This window comes from Schistocerca gregaria, chromosome 2 (genome assembly GCF_023897955.1).
Source record: "Schistocerca gregaria isolate iqSchGreg1 chromosome 2, iqSchGreg1.2, whole genome shotgun sequence".
NCBI lineage: Eukaryota > Metazoa > Arthropoda > Insecta > Orthoptera > Acrididae > Schistocerca > Schistocerca gregaria.
In genome coordinates, this window is record NC_064921.1 from 197,866,502 (window position 1) to 197,886,559 (window position 20,058).

Here is a 20,058-nt window from a genome sequence, read left to right on the forward strand (position 1 = left end):
ACCAGGTGAATCTGATGGAACCAAAGGAGTTGAGGTTGGAGAGGAAATTCTGAAGTTCTTCTTCACTGTGAGTCCAGATCATGAAGATGTCATCAATAAATCTGTACCAAACTTTAGGTTGGCAGGCTTGGGTAACCAAGAAGGCTTCCTCTAAGCGACCCATAAATAGGTTGGCATACGAGGGGGCCATCCTGGTACCCATGGCTGTTCCCTTTAATTGTTGGTATGTCTGGCCTTCAAAAGTGAAGAAGTTGTGGGTCAGAATGAAGCTGGCTAAGGTGATGAGGAAAGAGGTTTTAGGTAGGGTGGCAGGTGATCAGCGTGAAAGGTAGTGCTCCTTTGCAGTGAGGCTCTGGACGTGCAGGATATTTGTGTATAAGGAATTCGCATCAATGGTTACAAGGATGGTTTCCCGAGGGGGGGGGGGGGGGGGGGTAACAGACTGGGTAAGAATTCCAGGAGTTGGAGAAAGTGGTTGGTGTCTTTGATGAAGGATGGGAAACTGCATGTAATGGGTTGAAGGTGTTGATCTACGTAGGCACAGATACGTTCTGTGGGGGCTTGATAACCAGCTACAATGGGGCGGCTGGGATGTTTGGGTTTGTGAATTTTAGGAAGAAGGTAGAAGGTAGAAGGTAGGGGGTGTTGGGTGTTGGTGGGGTCAGGAGGTTGATGGAGTCAGGTGCAAGGTTTTGTAGGGGGCCCAAGGTTCTGAGGATTCCTTGAAGCTTGGCCTGGGCATCAGGAATGGGATTACCTTGGAAAACTTTTTATGTGGTGTTGTCTGAAAGCTGACGCAGTCCCTCAGCCACATACTTCCGACGATCAAGTACCACGGTCGTGGAAGCCTTGTCCGCCGGAAGAATGACAATGGATTGGTCAGCCTTCAGATCACGGATAGCTTGGGCTTCAGCAGTGGTGATGTTGGGAGTAGGATTAAGGTTTTTCAAGAAGGATTGAGAGGCAAGGCTGGAAGTCAGAAATTCCTCGAAGGTTTGGAGAGGGGGATTTTGAGGAAGAGGAGGTGGGTCCCGCTGTGATGGAGGATGAAACTGTTCCAGGCAGAGTTCAATTTGAATAGTGTCTTCTGGAGTTGGATAATTAGGAGTAGGATTAGGATCATTTTTCTTCATGGCAAAGTTATATTTCCAGCAGAGGGTATGAGTGTAGGATGGTAAATCTTTGACGAGGTCTGTTTGGTTGAACCTGGGAGTGGGGCTGAAGGTGAGGCCTTTGGAAACGACAGAGGTTTCGGATTGGGAGAGAGGTTTGGAGGAAAGATTAGCTATTGAATTAGGGTGATGTGGTTCCAGATTGTGTTGATTGGAATTTTGAGGTTTTGGAGGGAGTGGAGCTGGATGTGGGAGATTGAGTAGATGGGAGGGACTGGGCTTGTGTGCAATGAGAGCAGGTTGAGGTTTGCTGGAAAGGTTGTGGAGGGTGAGTGAGCTGCCTTTCCGGAGATGGGAAACCAGGAGATTGGATAGTTTTTTGAGGTGGAGGGTGGCATGCTGTTATAATTTGTGGTTGGCCTGTAGGAGGATGCTCTGAACAGCCAATGTGGATGTGGGAGAGGAAAGATTGAGGACTTTTATTAAGGATAGGAGTTGACAGGTGTGTTCATTGGCTGAGTTGATGTGTAGGTGAAGGATTAGGTGGGTGAGGGCTATGGATTGTTCAGTTTGGAACTGGTATAGGGGCTGATGGAAAGAAGGGTTGCAGCCAGAGACGGGAACTTCAAGTGTGAGGCCTTTGGGGGCTAATGCCAAATGTCAGACAAGCCTGAGAAAATAAATATGGGAGTGTAATCTGGCTAGGGCAAAGGCATGTTTGCAAAGGGAATGTAAATAAAACTTAATGGGGTCGTTTTGGAGGTGTTGTGAGGGTGACATGGTATTTGAAGGTGGAAAGTGTAACATGAGGCTGAAATGAAAATGAAAATAAAAAATATACGGGGAGAGATAAAGGTGAACTAGAAAGAAACTGGAGATCTGGTGTGAAAAAAGCTAAAGCTGGGCTATGTTGATCCGGTGAAGAACTTAGCTTGGTAGACAACGATGTGCATAAAGGTGGATATGTGTGTGTTTGGGAGTGTATACCTGTCCTTTTTTCCCCCTAAGGTAAGTCTTTCCGCTCCCGGGATTGGAATGGCTCCTTACCCTCCCCCTTAAAACCCACATCCTTTCATCTTTCTCTCTCCTTCCCTCTTTCCTGATGAAGCAACTGTTGGTTGCAAAAGCTTGAAATTTTGTGTGTGGTTTTTTTTATTGTGTCTATCTACCAGCACTTTCCCATTTGGTAAGTCATGGAATCTTTGTTTTTATATATAAAGCAACATATCTGAATCCAATGTCGTATCAGAATTTGAAAGCAATTGGTGAAGAAAAATTCAGAAACATAAAATTCTGAACATTTTTATTTATATATGAGAAGATTGCACGTATGAGGAAACTGTCCAATTTGCCCATTTTCAAATCTCTAGTGTTTGGCTAAATTGTGCTCTGTAGTTATTATTATTTTTCTTTTTTTGTATTTTAGATGTGTTCAGCTTCAGAGGCAGTAGAAATAATGTTGGATAAGTTGATCACTACTTTATCATTGAAGGAGGGAGATGAAGTTGCAGCTCTGATAAACAACCTGGGAGGATCTTCACACATAGAAGAATGGATCATAGCTAATGAAGTAATTAATCAACTTGGTATGTAGTTTTTTCCTTGTAGTTACAAGGAATTGCTTCTAAATGTCACTGTGCAAAATAATAATAATAATATCAAACTTCATGCATGATTCATTAAGGTCCCAGTTGTAGACAACAAATTGGTATCTTGTGACCTTAGAATAGACAGACATGTTCAGTTATCTGTTTCTTTCATGTGCCCATCTTCCTCATGGGAAGCCTTCAAGCTATGGGTATAATACAGTAGTTGCTATCAATTCAAACTATACAAGCATTCATGGTGGATTACCTTCACTTACTGCAATAAAACAGTACTCTAGGATATGTCACTAAAGTGATAGTTATAGCTTTATTTTCATTTAATTTTGTTCTGTATTCAAAACTGCACTTAATAACAAAGTTTTATTGTTGTGTCTGCATCCTCATACACAGGCTCAAAGAACATAAACGTGAAGCGAATTTATGTTGGTGCACTTATGACATCACTTGACATGCTAGGAATGCAAGTATGTCTTCTCAGACTTGATGCAGAAAACAAAGATAAATGGTTGAGATACTTGGACTGTGAGACAAATGCTCCAGCTTGGCCTGGTACGAAGCTCTCATTACCATCACATTTTAAACCACAAAATAGTGAGTCTGACATTGAGGAACATATTGAGGTAAGTGTTTATTCTTTCTCCCATTGCACTGGTAGAGGAATGCATGGGGTGACTTCCAAAAGTAAGTTATACATGTCATGTCATTTTAAAAGCTTAGTTGAGTACCATAGTGCTCAGAGCCATTTTTTTAAAAGCCTTGCACAACAAGAGTGATGCATTATCAGATGGGAGTTTTGTTGCAGGGACAGGTCTGCTGCAGTAATGATAACAGACCCACTATGGTATGGGAGTGAAACATTATTTTTGCCAAAACATTTAAACTCCATGTCGACAGGGTGTATATGTGGACAAGAAAAAAGGAATTCAGGATTTCTCAGAGACTTCCAGGTTAAAAATACACTTTTCCTGGGTGAAAATACACTTTTTATCATGTGAATACGCACTATACCCTTGGTGCATGTACACTTTTTTTCAGTGTTAAGTGACAGTATATTTTACCTCACAGCTGTAAAACTTATCAATCCTTTCAATGGTAAAGATTTTATACATTGGCGTAGAACTTCCCGGCACTTTAGGAAATAAAACCCAGCAAAAAAAAAAATGCAATATGGAAAGATCTTTGATGTGTGGCAGCACATACACTGCATATTTTTGTATTACAAAAGTATAAATACAAATTCCACTCAGTACAGCATGGTAGCTTCGAAACCACTGAAATCAAGATTGTGATGCCCTTTTTGTCAGCCAATCATAGTTCATGTCAAGTGATCTCGCTGGCAAAGACAGTACAGAGAATAGGACATGTGATGTATTCAGCCAGCAGCAACAAAACTATTTAGTAGGGAAAATACACAATAGAGGAAGTTAATGATTTAAATTAATATACATCACTATAGCTACAAGAAACCTAAGCTTTCACACATAATATTGGTTATCAAAAATTTTTTGCCATTTATTTTTAAGGGTATGGTTAGGCAGGATCCTAAGGGCACACCTTAAATTGTTGTAACTGACTATTTCTGACAAGCACAATTATTGATTTCACTGCTGCGCACCGAATATTTTGTGGGTTGCCTCACTGAATAATTTTTTTTTAAAAAGAATGATTATACCTTTTCCCATTGTTATTGTGTACTTTCTAATCTATGAAAAAAACTAAAATAAATGATGAAAACTAACCTTGAAGTTTGGTCTTTGCCCTTTTTAGATATATCAAACACAAATGTGTCAATAAAATTTTAAGTAATCACATAATGGCTGGCCTTTTGGGCCTAAAATTTTTCTGTGTGGTTTGTCCTTGAAGTATTAAGTTTTGAAGAGATTCAAATGCTCTGTGATGTAAGAGATTCATCGCACAGTTATACATCTTCTCAGACCACCATTCACAATATTTTCCTGAAATGTAAACATTTGATACTTCACACATACTGAAAGCAGTTTGTTGTTATGAAGTATTCAGTGTCGCCTTTGATACATTTTGCTGTCAACAGATGCTTGTTTGTGCAATTTGGTTTTTTGTTGTGAATGGCTCACTTTCTTTGGAATTTAAGTTTTATTTTGGTGTTAAGTAATATTCTGCTGTAGCAGGCTGAATTACAATTTTTTGTTAGAATATCAATTCTTACCAGACAAAATTACAAAAATTTAACTGAATGTGAAAAGAATGAAAAATACCCGGGATTCTAAAAAATTCCTGGGGTTTTCCTGGATGAAAAGATTCCTGGGTTTTTCCTGTATTTCCAGTTGTCCTGAGGCATATAAACCCTGACAGATTCACTGTGAAGTTCTGGCAGTTTATGAGCCAGATGGAATGTTGCATCCACCCATCATAGTGAAATGGTGCCAAAAAATTTGACCAAAGTTGCAGAGACATGGGTGATGTTGATCGGGAAGAAAAGCCATCAACTTTGACATAGACGACAGTGTCCAGGAGTCAAGAAACTGAATGATTAGTAGGATCCTGCCATAGTAATGTGTAATTTACTTTTTGAAGTCTCATCATAATATATGTAAAAATTGCTGCTGCGACATTCCAGCCACAACTAAAATCTCTTACCAGCCAAGAATGAAATTTTTCTATTGATGGAAATACTTGTCTTAGCTTTTCAAACAATTCCTGTTGCTTTGCATGTTTAAGAATTTTGTAACAGTAGATGACATGTATTTAAGTAAATCATATAAATATTTTTAACAATATTATGAACAGGACAGATTGAACTTCACAGTAAAGGCGAAGTGTTAAGTTACAGACACGTATGATGAAAAGGCTGCTACAAATATGTTTTCAGCCAAAGCCTTTTTCAGAAAGAGAAAACACACACACACACACACATTCACACAGGCAAGCGCACCTCACATACCAGCCACTCCAATGTTATCACAATTCGACTCCATAAATCTACTACAGTGGATATTCACTGAAACAAGTATCATAATAATTACTCACATTTTATACTTGATGTTGCCATATTTAGCAGAGATATAGTTTTGACCAACTGATGTACCACACATACAGTATTAACCAGAAGATCATTTCCTATGTCCATGCAGACCAGCCTTCCTGTACCTTTCAGTGCTGTACCCTGTGAGTTACATATAAGAGGCTGTGTGCGCAGTTTATTTGGCATACCTGACATCTTGTGTGTTCCTTGCAGACAGTTCAATTCTTTCAGGCACAAAACTGAGATGGAACAATGTCCCTCCAGTTCTACTGTGCATTGCTGCAGTTCAGCTTTGGTCCCTCAGGAAGTCCAGACCCAGAATGATATCATAGCTAATGCCCACAGAAGGCAGAACTTCTGCACATATTGGTAAGTTTCTACCTCCCATTTGGAAATGCAACAATATGGAGATGAGAGAATTCACACTTTTATCACCCACACCAGCTACAGTGTGGTGGCTTCAAATTCACTGTACTCTGGCTAGCCATGGATGCCTGTGATACTGTATCCTACAACAACTTAAATTATCTTTATTTTATATAGCTGAATAGACAGATGTCTGCCACTGATTCCCTCCCAGGGTGTCCCGTAGTCAAACTTATTGGAAGCATCGCACAGTAGTTGCACCATCCCATGTACCGTTTAATGCGCGCTCTGTGTGCCTGTGGACATCTTTGAACAGCGCACCCATCTTGCTTGCACTTCTGACATTGTGTTTTCATACAGAAATGCTGAATGTGTCCTGGAGTACCACACCTACAACACACAATCTCCACATTAAACACTGCCCAATTCTCCTATGGTCTAGTTACAAAAGCAATTTCAGTCAAAAATAATGCAGTTGGCTCTGCTTTGTCCAGGGTTTTCGGAAACTCCTTCTGTACTTTCCATAACATTTCATTTGGTAGGCCCTGCAAAAATCCATCAAGTGCCCATTGTTGTGCCTCTCACAAAATGGCTTTATTGGCATGACCATCATTTGTTAAGTCATAGTGTTGACATTGATTTGTCTGATGTGGACCACAAAACATTCCATTGATTCTCCCTGCTTCTGCACTACACCATTAAGTTGGACACAATAATATACACCATTACGTTGGTCACAATAATACCGTGAGGTACTGTTTTTCCTGTAATGATCCGCTAACACTTCTTGAAAGTCTGTGAAGGGCTGAGCATCTTGCAGTTTCTCTTTGCACATCATGTATGTGCTGCCATTTCCCACCAGTTTTAAATGAGCTACACTTAAGATCATTACTCCAACCTAATTTCATGGTCATATGCAAATTATCCATGAATACAGAAATATCATCTCCAACTTTAGCAGGAAACATTGCCACCAATGAAGCCATAGGAACACCAAGGATAGGTAAAAAATACGTCCAAAGACGACCCTTCCCTTATGTAACTCTTCAAATGTTTCACTTCTCTACAAAAAACTTCATTGTCAGCTCTAACCTTAGCTACCTCATTTAGTAAATGCTGAATTGTCTTCTGGGCTGTTACTTTTACAGGGACAACAATTTTTCTCAGCACTCCCACCAAAATCAGTAAAATTTGAAAACTGAATAAATCACAGAATAATGTAGATAGAGAGGTACAAATTGACACACATGCTTAGAATGACATGGGGTTTTATTAAAACCAAAAAAATATAAAAGTTCAAAATATGTCCGACAGATGGCGCTTCATCTGATCAGAATAGCAATAGTTATCATAACAAAGTAAGACAAAGCAAAGATGATGTTCTTTACAGGAAATGCTCAATATGTCCACATCATTCCTTAACAATAGCTGTAGTCAAGGAATAATGTGAACATCACTGTAAAGCATGTCTGGAGTTATGGTGAGGCACTGGCATCAGATGTTGTCTTTCAGCATTCCTAGAGATGTCAGTCGATCACGATACACTTGCGATTTCAGGTGACCCCAAAGCCAATAATTGCACGGACTGAGGTCTGGGGCCCTGGGAGGCCAAGCATGATGAAAGTGGCGGCTGAGCACATGATCACCACCAAACGACACGCGCAAGAGATCTTTCATGCATCTAGCAATATGGGGTGGAGTGCCATCTTGCATAAACATCATATGTTCCAGCAAGTGTTTATCAGCCAGGCTGGGGATGATGCACTTCTGTAACATATCGACGTACCTCTCACCCATCACGCTAGCAGTTACAAAACCAAAATCACACAAGGCCCGATAACGATAGATGTGGTAAATCCAACCCATACCTTGACTTTCTCGTCATGCAATGGAGTTTCCATGACAGTTCTAGGATTTTCGGAATCCCAAATTCTGCAGTTGGGGCATTGACAGAACCTCGGAGCGTGAAATGAGCTTCGTCGGTCCACAACACTTTACTCAACCAATTGTCATCTTCTGCCATCTTTTGAAACGCCCACACCGCAAATGCCCTCCGCTTCACTAAATCACCAGGTAACAGTTCATGATGCCAATGGATTTAGTATGGATAGCATCAGAGGGTATGGCTAAGTGCTAACCAAACAGTAGTGTATGGAATGCCGGTGTGACATGCGACTGCACAAGCGCTGACTTCCCCGTGCATAGACGATCCCGCTTCAGTCTTCATTTCTTCCTGAACTGTCTCAGCAGAATTACACCTTGTGCTTGTCGGCCACTACGGGGTTTATCGTCAAAACAACCCGTGGCTTCGAATTTCGAAATCATTCTCACCACAGCTGCGTTTGTCAACAGACCTTTACCTGCTCAAATCCCCTTCCTATGGCAATAGGATTGTAACACTGAACTAGCACATTCCCCATTCTGATAATATAGCTTCACTAAAAGCTCCTTTTCTGGTAACATTAACACACTGCGACTGCTGGCGCATCTGATTCTCTCTCTCATTACAGCTCTTTTTATACACGATTGTCATGTGCAGTCACTGATGTTTCACTGTCCAGCACCATCTGTCGGACATTTTGTGAACTTTGTGTGTCAATTGTTACCTGTCTATCTACATTATTCCGTGGTTTATTAAGTTTTCAAATTTATACTGACTTTTTGATCATCCGGTACTTTAAATGCATTACTCCACACTAATGGTGTAATTTTCATGGGAAGAAAAATTGCAAACTTTTGCTGACCAGTGGGCCAAAGTTACTTGCAAAGGGCCAAAGTAACCTCAACATATAGCAACTCAACTTCATGAAACACGTGTTGCAAGAGTACTATGTGGTGTTCACCCACAATCATCTTGTAGAATCTATTTAGGGAGTTGAGGAATTTTGACTACTACTTATAGTATATTTATTCCCTTATGAAGTTTGTTGTAAGTAATCCACTATGGTTTAGAAGGAACAATGGTGTACATAATTATGATACCAGAAGAAAAAAATGACATTCATTATACCACATTAAGGTTGTCTTAACCAACTAAAAAAGTTTCTCTTCAACAACTCCATCTGTTCCATAGAAGAAAGGTGATTGGTAGGAATTATTAACTCACAATAGTGCTAAAGAAAACTGTAGCCATAATTATGTATGAGCATGTAGTGTGAAAGCAAAATGACTCCTTCCACATCATTACAATTAATCATAAAAATGATACATGTAACATGAAACTGAGTAACTAACAAACCTGTGCTGTCAATCTGGTTTGGAAATTCTTTGGTTTTCTGAATGATTTTTAAAAGCAACTTACTTGACCTTGTAGCATTTGTTGTCTCTCTCTTTGCCCTCCCCCAGTACGACATAAATTGTTAGGCAAACAAACTTGTCTGAAGCCACAATCCATTGCCCATAAAACCAAAATCATCAAGGATAAACATTTTTGCAAAAATTATTTAAAAATTAATATAATTGGTAATTATATTCTGATATTAGCACTGATAAGATGTAATAGTAGTATATTTCTTGCTCTATCTGCTTAACTCCCAGTAACTTTACACATTTAATTACCACAATAATGCGTAATTGAATATCATTAACAGTTACAGGAAAAAGGTTTGATTCTTGGTGATGAGGAAACTTCAATATTCAAGGAGTGCCTGTCAGCTGCTTCAAACGCTATTATCACAGCAGAAAAACATTTAAATGAACTAGATAGTGGATGTGGTGATGGAGATTGTGGATCTACTTTGCGAAGATTGGCAGAAGGTGTGGTAACAAATATAACAGGTGTAATTGAATAATTGTTTCATGCTCATTATCAGCATTTCAAAGTGTATGTGTAAGTGATATCCATTCAAAAAGGTAAAAAAAAATATATAAATATACTGTGTGCCTGCAAGTAAATGAGTAATGCTGAAATAGTGGCACCCTTAGCTGAGATACTAGATTTGTATTTGGGAGAAGCAGAGTTGAATCCCATATGCAGAGATCCTGATTTGAATGTTATGTGGTTTATGTAAATTACTTTATGTGAATGCAGCATTGGTTTTTCCAACAAAGCCATGGCTGATTTACTCCTTCGTTCATGCCTAAGTGAGCTAGCATGCCACTTCTAATAATCCCATTGTCAATAAGACATTGAACCCCCACCTTACTTTCAAGTAATTTGTGGTGGCATGTAACACTTGGTCATTTATGGTCTCTGTCCAAAAGAAATTTGTCTTCTGAACAAGATATAAAACAATGTAGCAAATGATATTTTGTACATAACAGAATATAAATTTGTTTTTCAAACGTGTTTCTTCATTCTCTTTTTGAGATTAAGGGGACATGTTTTCTGTGTAATCACCAAACAGGCTATGCAGCATCACTTACTTTCTGCTACTGTGTGTTGGGGACGGGGTGAAGGGGGGGGGGGGGGGCTAAAAAAAGAGGTAAACAAGAAAAGAAAAAGAACTGTTTAGTGGCTGTCAGCTGAACAGCATGAGAAGAATATCAATAGGTGCTTCATAATTTGTATTTGTTCAGAAGAAATAGTCTCTGGGTACTCAAGAATCTCTGTAACAGGGTAATATAGTGGTTTGGCAGCAACCACGTCATTCATATAGCCAGCAAGGCAACTTTTAAGCTATATATATTATCATTGATATTAATACTCATGCAATGCTGTTAGTGTTACTTTTATTTGGCACACATGCAGTGACAGTTGGTGTGTAAAGGAGAAATGTTGGAAATTCATTGTTGAAAGTGCTGCTAACTTGCTTGCTTGTTAGAACCAGGGGGCAGAATGTAATGCAAAAAGATTGAAATTTGTGTGTAGAAGTGCTTGTTTACATGTATTTTTAATGCGTGTCCTGTAATAGTTGATTTGATTTGCATTTATTTGGTCCTGTTGATTACATATCAAACAAAGGGTGTACTAGTAATAGTCAAGTGAAATAATACAAAATTATGTGACCATTTTATATATGATACAAATACTTATTTTCCATGAACAACTGATTGCAGATAATATTAAAACCTGCATTTTACTGGTGTATGTTCAAGTGAATACTTAAAATACCAGAATGAATCGAAGTACACATTTTTATCACAGTGCCACAAATAATGACATTTACATTTTGTCATTGTGATTTAAATTAAAATACAAAACGTCTATCTTCATCACATAGGTAGTCCAAGTGAATAATTAATAGTGTATAATAAATGGTAGTACACATGTTAAACTATGATATAAATCAATTTACATTTTTATAACTATAATTTATGTTGAAAGTACACATCTCTGTCTTCATGGCTTCAGTAAAGATTTTCTTTCCTGTATTTTTACTCAAAAAGATACCTTATTACTCCAGGAATCCACTCATTTTATAATAAGTTTGCTCTCAGAGCAATGTTTCTAGTTTCCTTTCGAATATCTGCATGTTACCAGTTTCCTCTTTTATACTGACAGGAAGCTTGTTATATACTTTTATTCCTGACTCAGTTACTCTCTTATGGACTTTTGTCAGAGTTGCAGAGCATTGGTGGAAATTTTTCCCCTGTCTTGTGATACGCTTGTGAAAGTCACAGTTTTTCTGGAATAATTCCTTGTTGCTGTATCATCAGTGAATATAGCGGAAAGGCTTACCTTAGGGGGGAAAAGGGACAGGTATACACTCGCGCGCACACACACACATATCCATCCGCACATACACAGACGCAAGCAGACATTTGTAAAGGCAAAGACTTTGGGCAGAGATGACAGTCAAGGCGGAAGTACAGAGGCAAAGATGTTGTTGAAAGACAGGTGAGGTATCAGCGGCGGCAACTTGAAATTAGCGGAGGATGAGGCCTGGCAGATGACGAGAAGGGAGGATATACTGAAGGGCAAGTTCCCATCTCCGGAGTTCTGACAGGTTGGTGTTAGTGGGAAGTATCCAGATAACCTGTACGGTGTAACACTGTGCCAAGATGAGCTGGCCATGGTGCACCAAGGCATGTTTAGCCACAGGGTGATCCTCATTACCAACAAACACTAACTGCCTGTGTCTATTCATGTGAATGGACAGTTTGTTGCTGGTCATTCCCACATAGAAAGCTTCACAGTGTAGGCAGGTCAGTTGGTAAATCACGTGGGGTGCTTTCACACGTGGCTCTGCCTTTGATCGTGTACACCTTCCGGGTTACAGGACTGGAGTAGGTGGTGGTGGGAGGGTGCATGGGACAGATTTTACACCGGGCGCAGTTACAAGGGTAGGAACCAGAGGGTAGGGAAGGTGGTTTGGGGATTTCATGGGGATGAACTAAGAGGTTACAAAGGTTAGATGGACGGCAGAAAGCCACTCTTGGTGGAGTGGGGAGGATTTCATAATGGATGGATCTCATTTCAGGCCAGGATTTGAGGAAGTCGTATACCTGCTGGAGAGCCACATTCAGAGTCTGATCCAGTCCCGGGAAGTATCCTGTCACAAGTGGGGCACTTTTGGGGTTCTTTTGTGGGACGTTCTGGGTTTGAGAGGATGAGGAAGTGGCTCTGGTTATTTGCTTCTGTACCAGGTCAGGAGGGTAGTTGCGGGATGCGAAAGCTGTTTTCAGGTTGTTGGTGTAATGGTTCAGGGTGCAGGACTGGAGCAGATTCGTTTGCCATGAAGACCTAGGCTTTAGGGAAGGGACCGTTTGATGTGGAATGTGTGGCAGCTGTCATAATGGAGGTACTGTTGCTTGTTGGTGGGTTTGATGTGGACGGACGTGTGAAGCTGGCCACTGGACAGATGGAAGTCAATGTCAAGGAAAGTGGCATGAGATTTTGAGTAGGACCAGGTGAATCTGATGGAACCAAAGGAGTTGAGCTTGGAGAGGAAATTCTGGAGTTCTTCTTCACTGTGAGTCCAGATCATGAAGATGTCATCAATAAATCTGTACCAAACTTTAGGTTGGCAGGCTTGGGTAACCAAGAAGGCTTCCTCTAAGCGACCCATAAATAGGTTGGCATACGAGGGGGCCATCCTGGTACCCATGGCTGTTCCCTTTAATTGTTGGTATGTCTGGCCTTCAAAAGTGAAGAAGTTGTGGGTCAGAATGAAGCTGGCTAAGGTGATGAGGAAAGAGGTTTTAGGTAGGGTGACAGGTGATCGGCATGAAAGGAAGTGATCCATTGCAGTGAGGCCCTGGACGTGCAGAATATTTGTGTGTAAGGAAGAGGCATCAATCGTTACAAGGATGGTTTCCTGGGGTAACAGATTGGGTAAGGATTCCAGGTGTTTGAGAAAGTGGTTGGTGTCTTTGATGAAGGGTGGGAGACTGCATGTAATGGGTTGAAGGTGTTGATCTACGTAGGCAGAGATACGTTCTGTGGGGGCTTGGTAACCAGCTACAATGGTGCGGCTGGGATGATTGGGTTTGTGAATTTTAGGAAGAAGGTAGAAGGTAGGCGTGTGGGGTGTCGGTGGGGTCAGGAGGTTGATGGAGTCAGGTGAAAGGTTTTGTAGGGGGCCTAAGATTCTGAGGATTCCTTGAAGCTCCGCCTGGACATCAGGAATGGGATTACCTTGGCAAACTTTGTATGTAGTGTTGTCTGAAAGCTGACGCAGTCCCTCAGATGCATACTCCCCATGATCAAGTACCACAGTCATGGAACCCTTGTCTGCCAGAAGAATGACGATGGATCGGTCAACCTTCAGATCACGAATAGCCTGGGCTTCAGCAATGGTGATGTTGGGAGTAGGACTAAGGTTTTCAAAGAAGGATTGAGAGGCAAGTCAGAAATTCCTGCAAGGTTTGGATAGGGTGATTTGAGGAAGAGGAGGTGGGTCCCGCTGTGACGGAGGACGGAACTGTTCCAGGCAGGGTTCAATTTGGATAGTGTCTTGGGGAGTTGGATCATTAGGAGTAGGATTAGGATCATTCTTCTTCGTGGCAAAGGGTTGCCCAGGCCCTGCCAACCCAAAGTTTGATACAGATTTATTGATGAAATCTTCATGATCTGGACTCACAGTGAAGAAGAACTCCAGAATTTCCTCTCCAAGCTCAACTCCTTTGGTTCCATCAGATTCACCTGGTCCTACTCCAAATCTCATGCCACTTTCCTTTACATTGACTTCCATCTGTCCAGTGGCCAGCTTCACACATCCGTCCACATCAAACCCACCAACAAGCAACAGTACCTCCATTATGACAGCTGCCACACATTCCACATCAAACGGTCCCTTCCCTAAAGCCTAGGTCTTCGTGGCAAACGAATCTGCTGCAGTCCTGCACCCTGAACCATTACACCAACAACCTGAAAACAGCTTTCGCATCCCGCAACTACCCTCCTGACCTGGTACAGAAGCAAATAACCAGAGCCACTTCCTCATCCCCTCAAACCCAGAACGTCCCACAGAAGAACCCAAAAAGTGCCCCACTTGTGGCAGGATACTTTCCGGGACTGTATCAGACTCTGAATGTGGCTCTCCAGCAGGGATACGACTTCGTCAAATCTTGCCCCGAAATGAGATCCATCCTTCATGAAATCCTCCCCACTCCACCAAGAGTGGCTTTCCGCCGTCCATCTAACCTTTGTAACCTCTTAGTTCATCCCTATGAAATCCCCAAACCACCTTCCCTACCCTCTGGTTCCTACCCTTGTAACTGCGCCCGGTGTAAAATCTGTCCCATGCACCCTCCCACCACCACCTACTCCAGTCCTGTAACCCGGAAGGTGTACACGATCAAAGGCAGAGCCACGTGTGAAAGCACCCCACGTGATTTACCAACTGACCTGCCTACACTGTGAAGCTTTCTATGTGGGAATGACCAGCAACAAACTGTCCATTCACATGAATAGACACAGGCAGATAGTGTTTGTTGGTAATGAGGATCACCCTGTGGCTAAACATGCCTTGGTGCACCACAGCCAGCTCATCTTGGCACAGTGTTACACCGTACGGGTTATCTGGATACTTCCCACTAACACCAACCTGTCAGAACTCCGGAGATGGGAACTTGCCCTTCAGTATATCCTTCCTTCTCATCATCTGCCAGGCCTCATCCTCCGTTAATTTCAAGTTGCCACCGCTCATACCTCACCTGTCTTTCAACAACATCTTTGCCTCTGTACTTCCGCCTTGACTGTCATCTCTGCCCAAAGTCTTTGCCTTTACAAATGTCTGCTTGTGTCTGTGTATGTGCGGATGGATATGTGTGTGTGTGCGAGTGTATATGTGTCCTTTTTTTCCCATTAGGTAAGTCTCTCCGCTAGCAGGATTGGAATGACTCCTTACCCTCTCCCTTAAAACCCACATCCTTTTGTCTTTCCCTCTTTCCTGATGAAGCAAATGTTGGTTGTGAAAGCTTGAATTTTGTGTGTATGTTTGTGTGTCTATCAACCTGCCAGTGCTTTTGTGTGGTAAGTCACATCATCTTTGTTTTTAGAGATATTTTTCCCACATGGAATGTTTTCCTAAGAGTCTTAACGGACCTCTGCAGGATGTTCTCTTTGACCCACAGGGGCAACGGTTCACAGAATGTAAAAGGTTAAACGAAGTTGTGCATGATACAAGTTCTCATCTGTGTACATCTGTCATGCTTCATGGACAGAAGCAGTGACATAATCATGAACAGTGGATCAATAAACTGGAATCAGTAGTTGTGAAAGTGATTCAAATTGATATGTAATAAGCAAAGTGTAAACAATACAGCCCTGTGAGGTATTTACTTGTGAATATACTTAAGTTTCATTGCAGCTGTATTGCTTGCATCTCTTTCTTTATTTGTAATTATTGCAAGTATTTTGTGTTCCCACTTCCTCTGCAACTTAAAATATGGAGCTATTGATACAAACTTTCATACTATTGTTGCTCAGCTCATACGAAATTTAAAATGTCTTGGAGTGCACTCTCACCATTTCCTCTTTATAGTTGACCTATCTATTCTCATTAATATATAATACAATGAGGTTAACTTAATATTTCGAACAAGAATACATTTTAAGAGTGTATTAATGGCATGAACCTAAGTACACTAAAAGTAATATTATTAAACAGGTATCCTTGAAGAAATAGAGAAGTCATCCCTCAGTTGTCCAGGAAAGGTATTTCTGCAGTTAGCAAATGTTGCAGAAAGCCGCATGGGAGGCACATCAGGAGCTGTGTATAGTCTAATGTTCATCAGTGCTGGAGCAAAACTTGAAGACAGCTGTCTGAATCATTTCAAGGCATTTGAAGAGGCTTGGAAATGTGCTCTGGAAGGTGTTATGAAGTATAGTACAGCCCGTGAAGGTGACAGAACAATGGTATTTATATCTTAACTAAAAACTGTAGATTGCTTTTAGTTACTGAGACACAACATAAATTGTTATTTTATGAAGTTACGTTATTTCTCTAGCAAATTATGAGACAAGTTGCTAGTCATTACTGTGATAAAATATCAATACTATCAATGAGACTACCCTAACTTTCAGACAACAAGACCTAAATGTGTAAATAAGCTCTTATAGCACAATAATTCTTGACAGTTGTGTTATGATATGTCTTGTTGCAAAATAGTTACAAAATGAATGAGGGAGAAAATGTCTCATTGAAGTGATAAACATTATGAAAAAATTAAATGAGGTAGACTAAATTAATTGCTATTTTGTATAAAAGTAGAAATATACTGTTAATGTATGAAAATTACTAGAGAACATTGCAGCTGGCTTTATCTCCCTTGGAATTTGTCCTTGTATTTCCATTCTCATGGGATGTTTCAAATGCCAACAATTCAGCCAAACCATAATGTTGTGAAAAGATCAAGCAACCTGTGATACATCTTTTTATAAATTGGGTGAAGAATGTTCCATTCCACCTGCATACAGCAATTGCTCTGGCATGCATCTACATGGTCTTCATACAATAAAGGAATATTCAGAAATTAAAGTTAGATAACACAGAGTATGCTCTGAAGCAAAAAACCACTGTCAGACCCCCTCCCCTCCCCCCCTCCCCCCTCCCTCTCCCTTCTACATATATTCACTTCTACCCTTCCACAGACATTCACTTCAGCAATGAAACAGCCTACTCTGAAGTTCCTTATTAACACTCTTGACAATGACAATCACAGATAACACAAACATGTGCAAGTGAAGAATGGAACCATCACCAAAACCTGCAGGTGTACAAAAAGGGAAACAGTAATATCATTCAGTGCTAAATCTTCAATGTCACCACCAAAAGATACACATAAAAGTGCCAATGCCATCAAACCATACACCATTACTAGTGGAGACAGGTAAACTGCTAGAGGACATAGCTAACAAAAGATAAGGGGTGTTAAATCGGTCTCAGGGATCTAGAAAGGCACTCACCCCACCTTGCATTCAGAGTCACCACATCAGTGACACAACATAAGGATAAGGAGACAGTTAAAATCTCATTGATAAAATAATTAAATCAGTTCAGGATTCAAATTGAGAAATTGCATCTCTTGGCACAGGTAGGCCGTTGCATCCTGGTTTCCAAGTGACTCATTTCAAAGACGCTGGCACCACTGTTCTAAGGGTAAAAAGGCCACCACAAAACAGAGGACTTCAGTGAAGAGAGATCTGTATCAGTTGGACCCCATTCTACTACTCCTTCTTTGAAAGGACTTTGATGTTCATGACATGCACTTCAACTCTACTAGTAGGTAGCTTCCTGCTACTGATCTATCAGTATGCTCTCCCACCATCACATTAACTGGCCCTTGTCAACAATTTGCTCTCTAGGAGTCTTGGAATCTATATATATACAACCATTTTCAATAAGCTACCATAAAAATTTAAAAATATTAGCAGTAATTCATGCACTTTCTAATCGAAACTGAAGAATTTCCTCATTGGTCACTCCTTCTATTCTGTTGAGGAGTTCCTTGAAAAATTAAGCTGAGTCCTACATTATATTGTTGACTGCACCTACTTAAACTTATGGCTTGTCCTTTTGTGTTTATAAACATTTCATTTTGTCTGTTATTACTTTTATGTTTTAATTCACATGTTCCATGACCTTGGAGATTTGCTCCTCAATTTGATCCTAAGGAACTAGAGGTGTAAAATAAAAATAAACTACCAATTTACTTAGCAATTGTGTTGTAAATAAATGGCCATACAGTCACATAAAATAGCCTGCAGTATTAACTCTGTATTAAACTGTCTCTTGCTATTTTGCAACACATAAAGTGCTTCTTGTTAGTGTTATAACTGTAATTCAGTCTTTGTGATACTTTTCTATGGAGAGCTGTTTCCCTCCAGTAACTTATTTTGATCTGCATCCATAGCATCAACAATGTATAAAAATTGAATCAATAGATGTCATATAGAAGTTTGTGTCTCACAGTGCAAAATATAAACAACTATTTTGGTTTGATATTGGCAACAAGTGTAGTATGATATGCTCACTCTATAGATATTCCTACTCTAAACTGAACCCACTTGTATATAAAGGGAAGATGTGACTCTACAGGCTTACACCATACATTGCTTTGAAGCCAAGGGAGCTTTGCAAGTTGGACTGATAGGAAATCTAAAGTCAAATGACAGAAAAGGTAAACAGCAATAACAAAATTGATCTACATAAAAGAAAATACCACTTGAACAATTCGGCTTACAAATGAAATGTGACTCCTTTATACTTTAAACGATAATGAGAATGGTTACTGCACCTGTAAATGGTGCAAGATGGTATTTTTTATCAAAACACTTCCACCAGAAGCTAATGTTTTGGTGAAATTCACATGACAGACAATAGCTTCAAGTTTGTAACATCGTGACAACTTCCCCCATTATACTTCCAAGGCTGAACCCTTGGGATTACATGCCTGAGGTGTGCATTGCTACCTGGCCACCTTCACAATCTTCTATGATTATTTTCATTGAGTAGACATATCCTGCACTGCTTGGTAAAGTGAACCAGACTACCTCCATCCAGGCTCCATTCCAAGTGTTCTCTTGCTCACCTACTTTACAGTCCATGTTCTTATGGGGAGGGAGAGGTGGGGTTTGTACTTTTGTTCATAATGGATGCCTTGAGGCTAAACTGATTGTGCAAAGATGGTTGCATTTGTCTGTGTTGATACAGTCCTCAAAGTTCCCACCAGAAAGATAGCACGCAGTTCTGTTGCAATCTGCTTGGGGAACCTGAGAGCCATAATTTGTAGATAGCAGCCATTAGCTGGTGCTTGTGACTGAGCAACTACTATAAGGCAACTCTTCAATGTTTTTTATCTTAAGATAGAAATTGAACATTCAAATGATGTCACTGTAGTTTATGACAATTTGGTGGATATTTACCCATACTGACAACTTTTCCTGCTATAAAGTGAGAATGTGCTCACAGTCTAATCTTGAAATGACCCTTCAAGGCATGTTGATAGCCTGGACATGTATACAAGCAACATTTTCCTGCTTACAGCAATAGAGAATAAGGCTTACTTGTATATCCATTGCAAAAGTGACTTTGTGATGCAATTTTGTGTGGGAAAAACGGTCTAGAGAGTTTCCAAGCAACAAAACACAAACTATGCAAGGCATAAGAGTAATACCAACTAATTTCATCTTTTCAGGAATTTGTATAAAGGTCTGTTCTCATCCTACAAAACACAGGGCAAAGTTGTACCATTCTGCTGAGTACCACTTTACATTAAGATCCAAGGAAGTGAGCAAACAGACATGCCTGCCAGTAAAACCTGCCAAGTGTCCATTATAGTGCAATATTATGTCACTGTTGAATCAACAATTAACGAGATAGTATTATTCCTTTGCATCATAGCAGTAGGGTGAACTGGCACAGACTCATCTCCATGGAGAGTACTGTCTTCTGGTTCATGGGTTTCTACTCTGATAAGGGGACTCACCTAATTATGGTGTGTGAGAAATATGCATTTCAATAGGCCATATATTATGTGAATGTATTTTATACTCTTAACAAGAGGGCACACAAATTTAAATGGAGAGTTGTTTTTTATTTCAACTGGTGACTAGTCGAGTATGGCACATATTTTAAAGTTTTGT

The 20,058-nt window shown here is 40.3% G+C and overlaps 1 protein-coding gene across 1 annotated transcript in view; it reads left to right on the forward strand.

Annotated features, from left to right (window-relative positions):
- LOC126336677 (triokinase/FMN cyclase-like) overlaps window positions 1-20,058 on the forward strand; it is a 141,728-nt gene that overhangs the window by 102,558 nt on the left and 19,112 nt on the right. Inside the window, exons 9-12 of the mRNA XM_050000625.1 lie at window positions 2,539-2,698; window positions 3,110-3,339; window positions 9,677-9,842; window positions 16,082-16,329. Coding sequence (XP_049856582.1) covers window positions 2,539-2,698; window positions 3,110-3,339; window positions 9,677-9,842; window positions 16,082-16,329 — 804 coding nt within the window. The remainder of the gene's footprint in view (window positions 1-2,538; window positions 2,699-3,109; window positions 3,340-9,676; window positions 9,843-16,081; window positions 16,330-20,058) is intronic.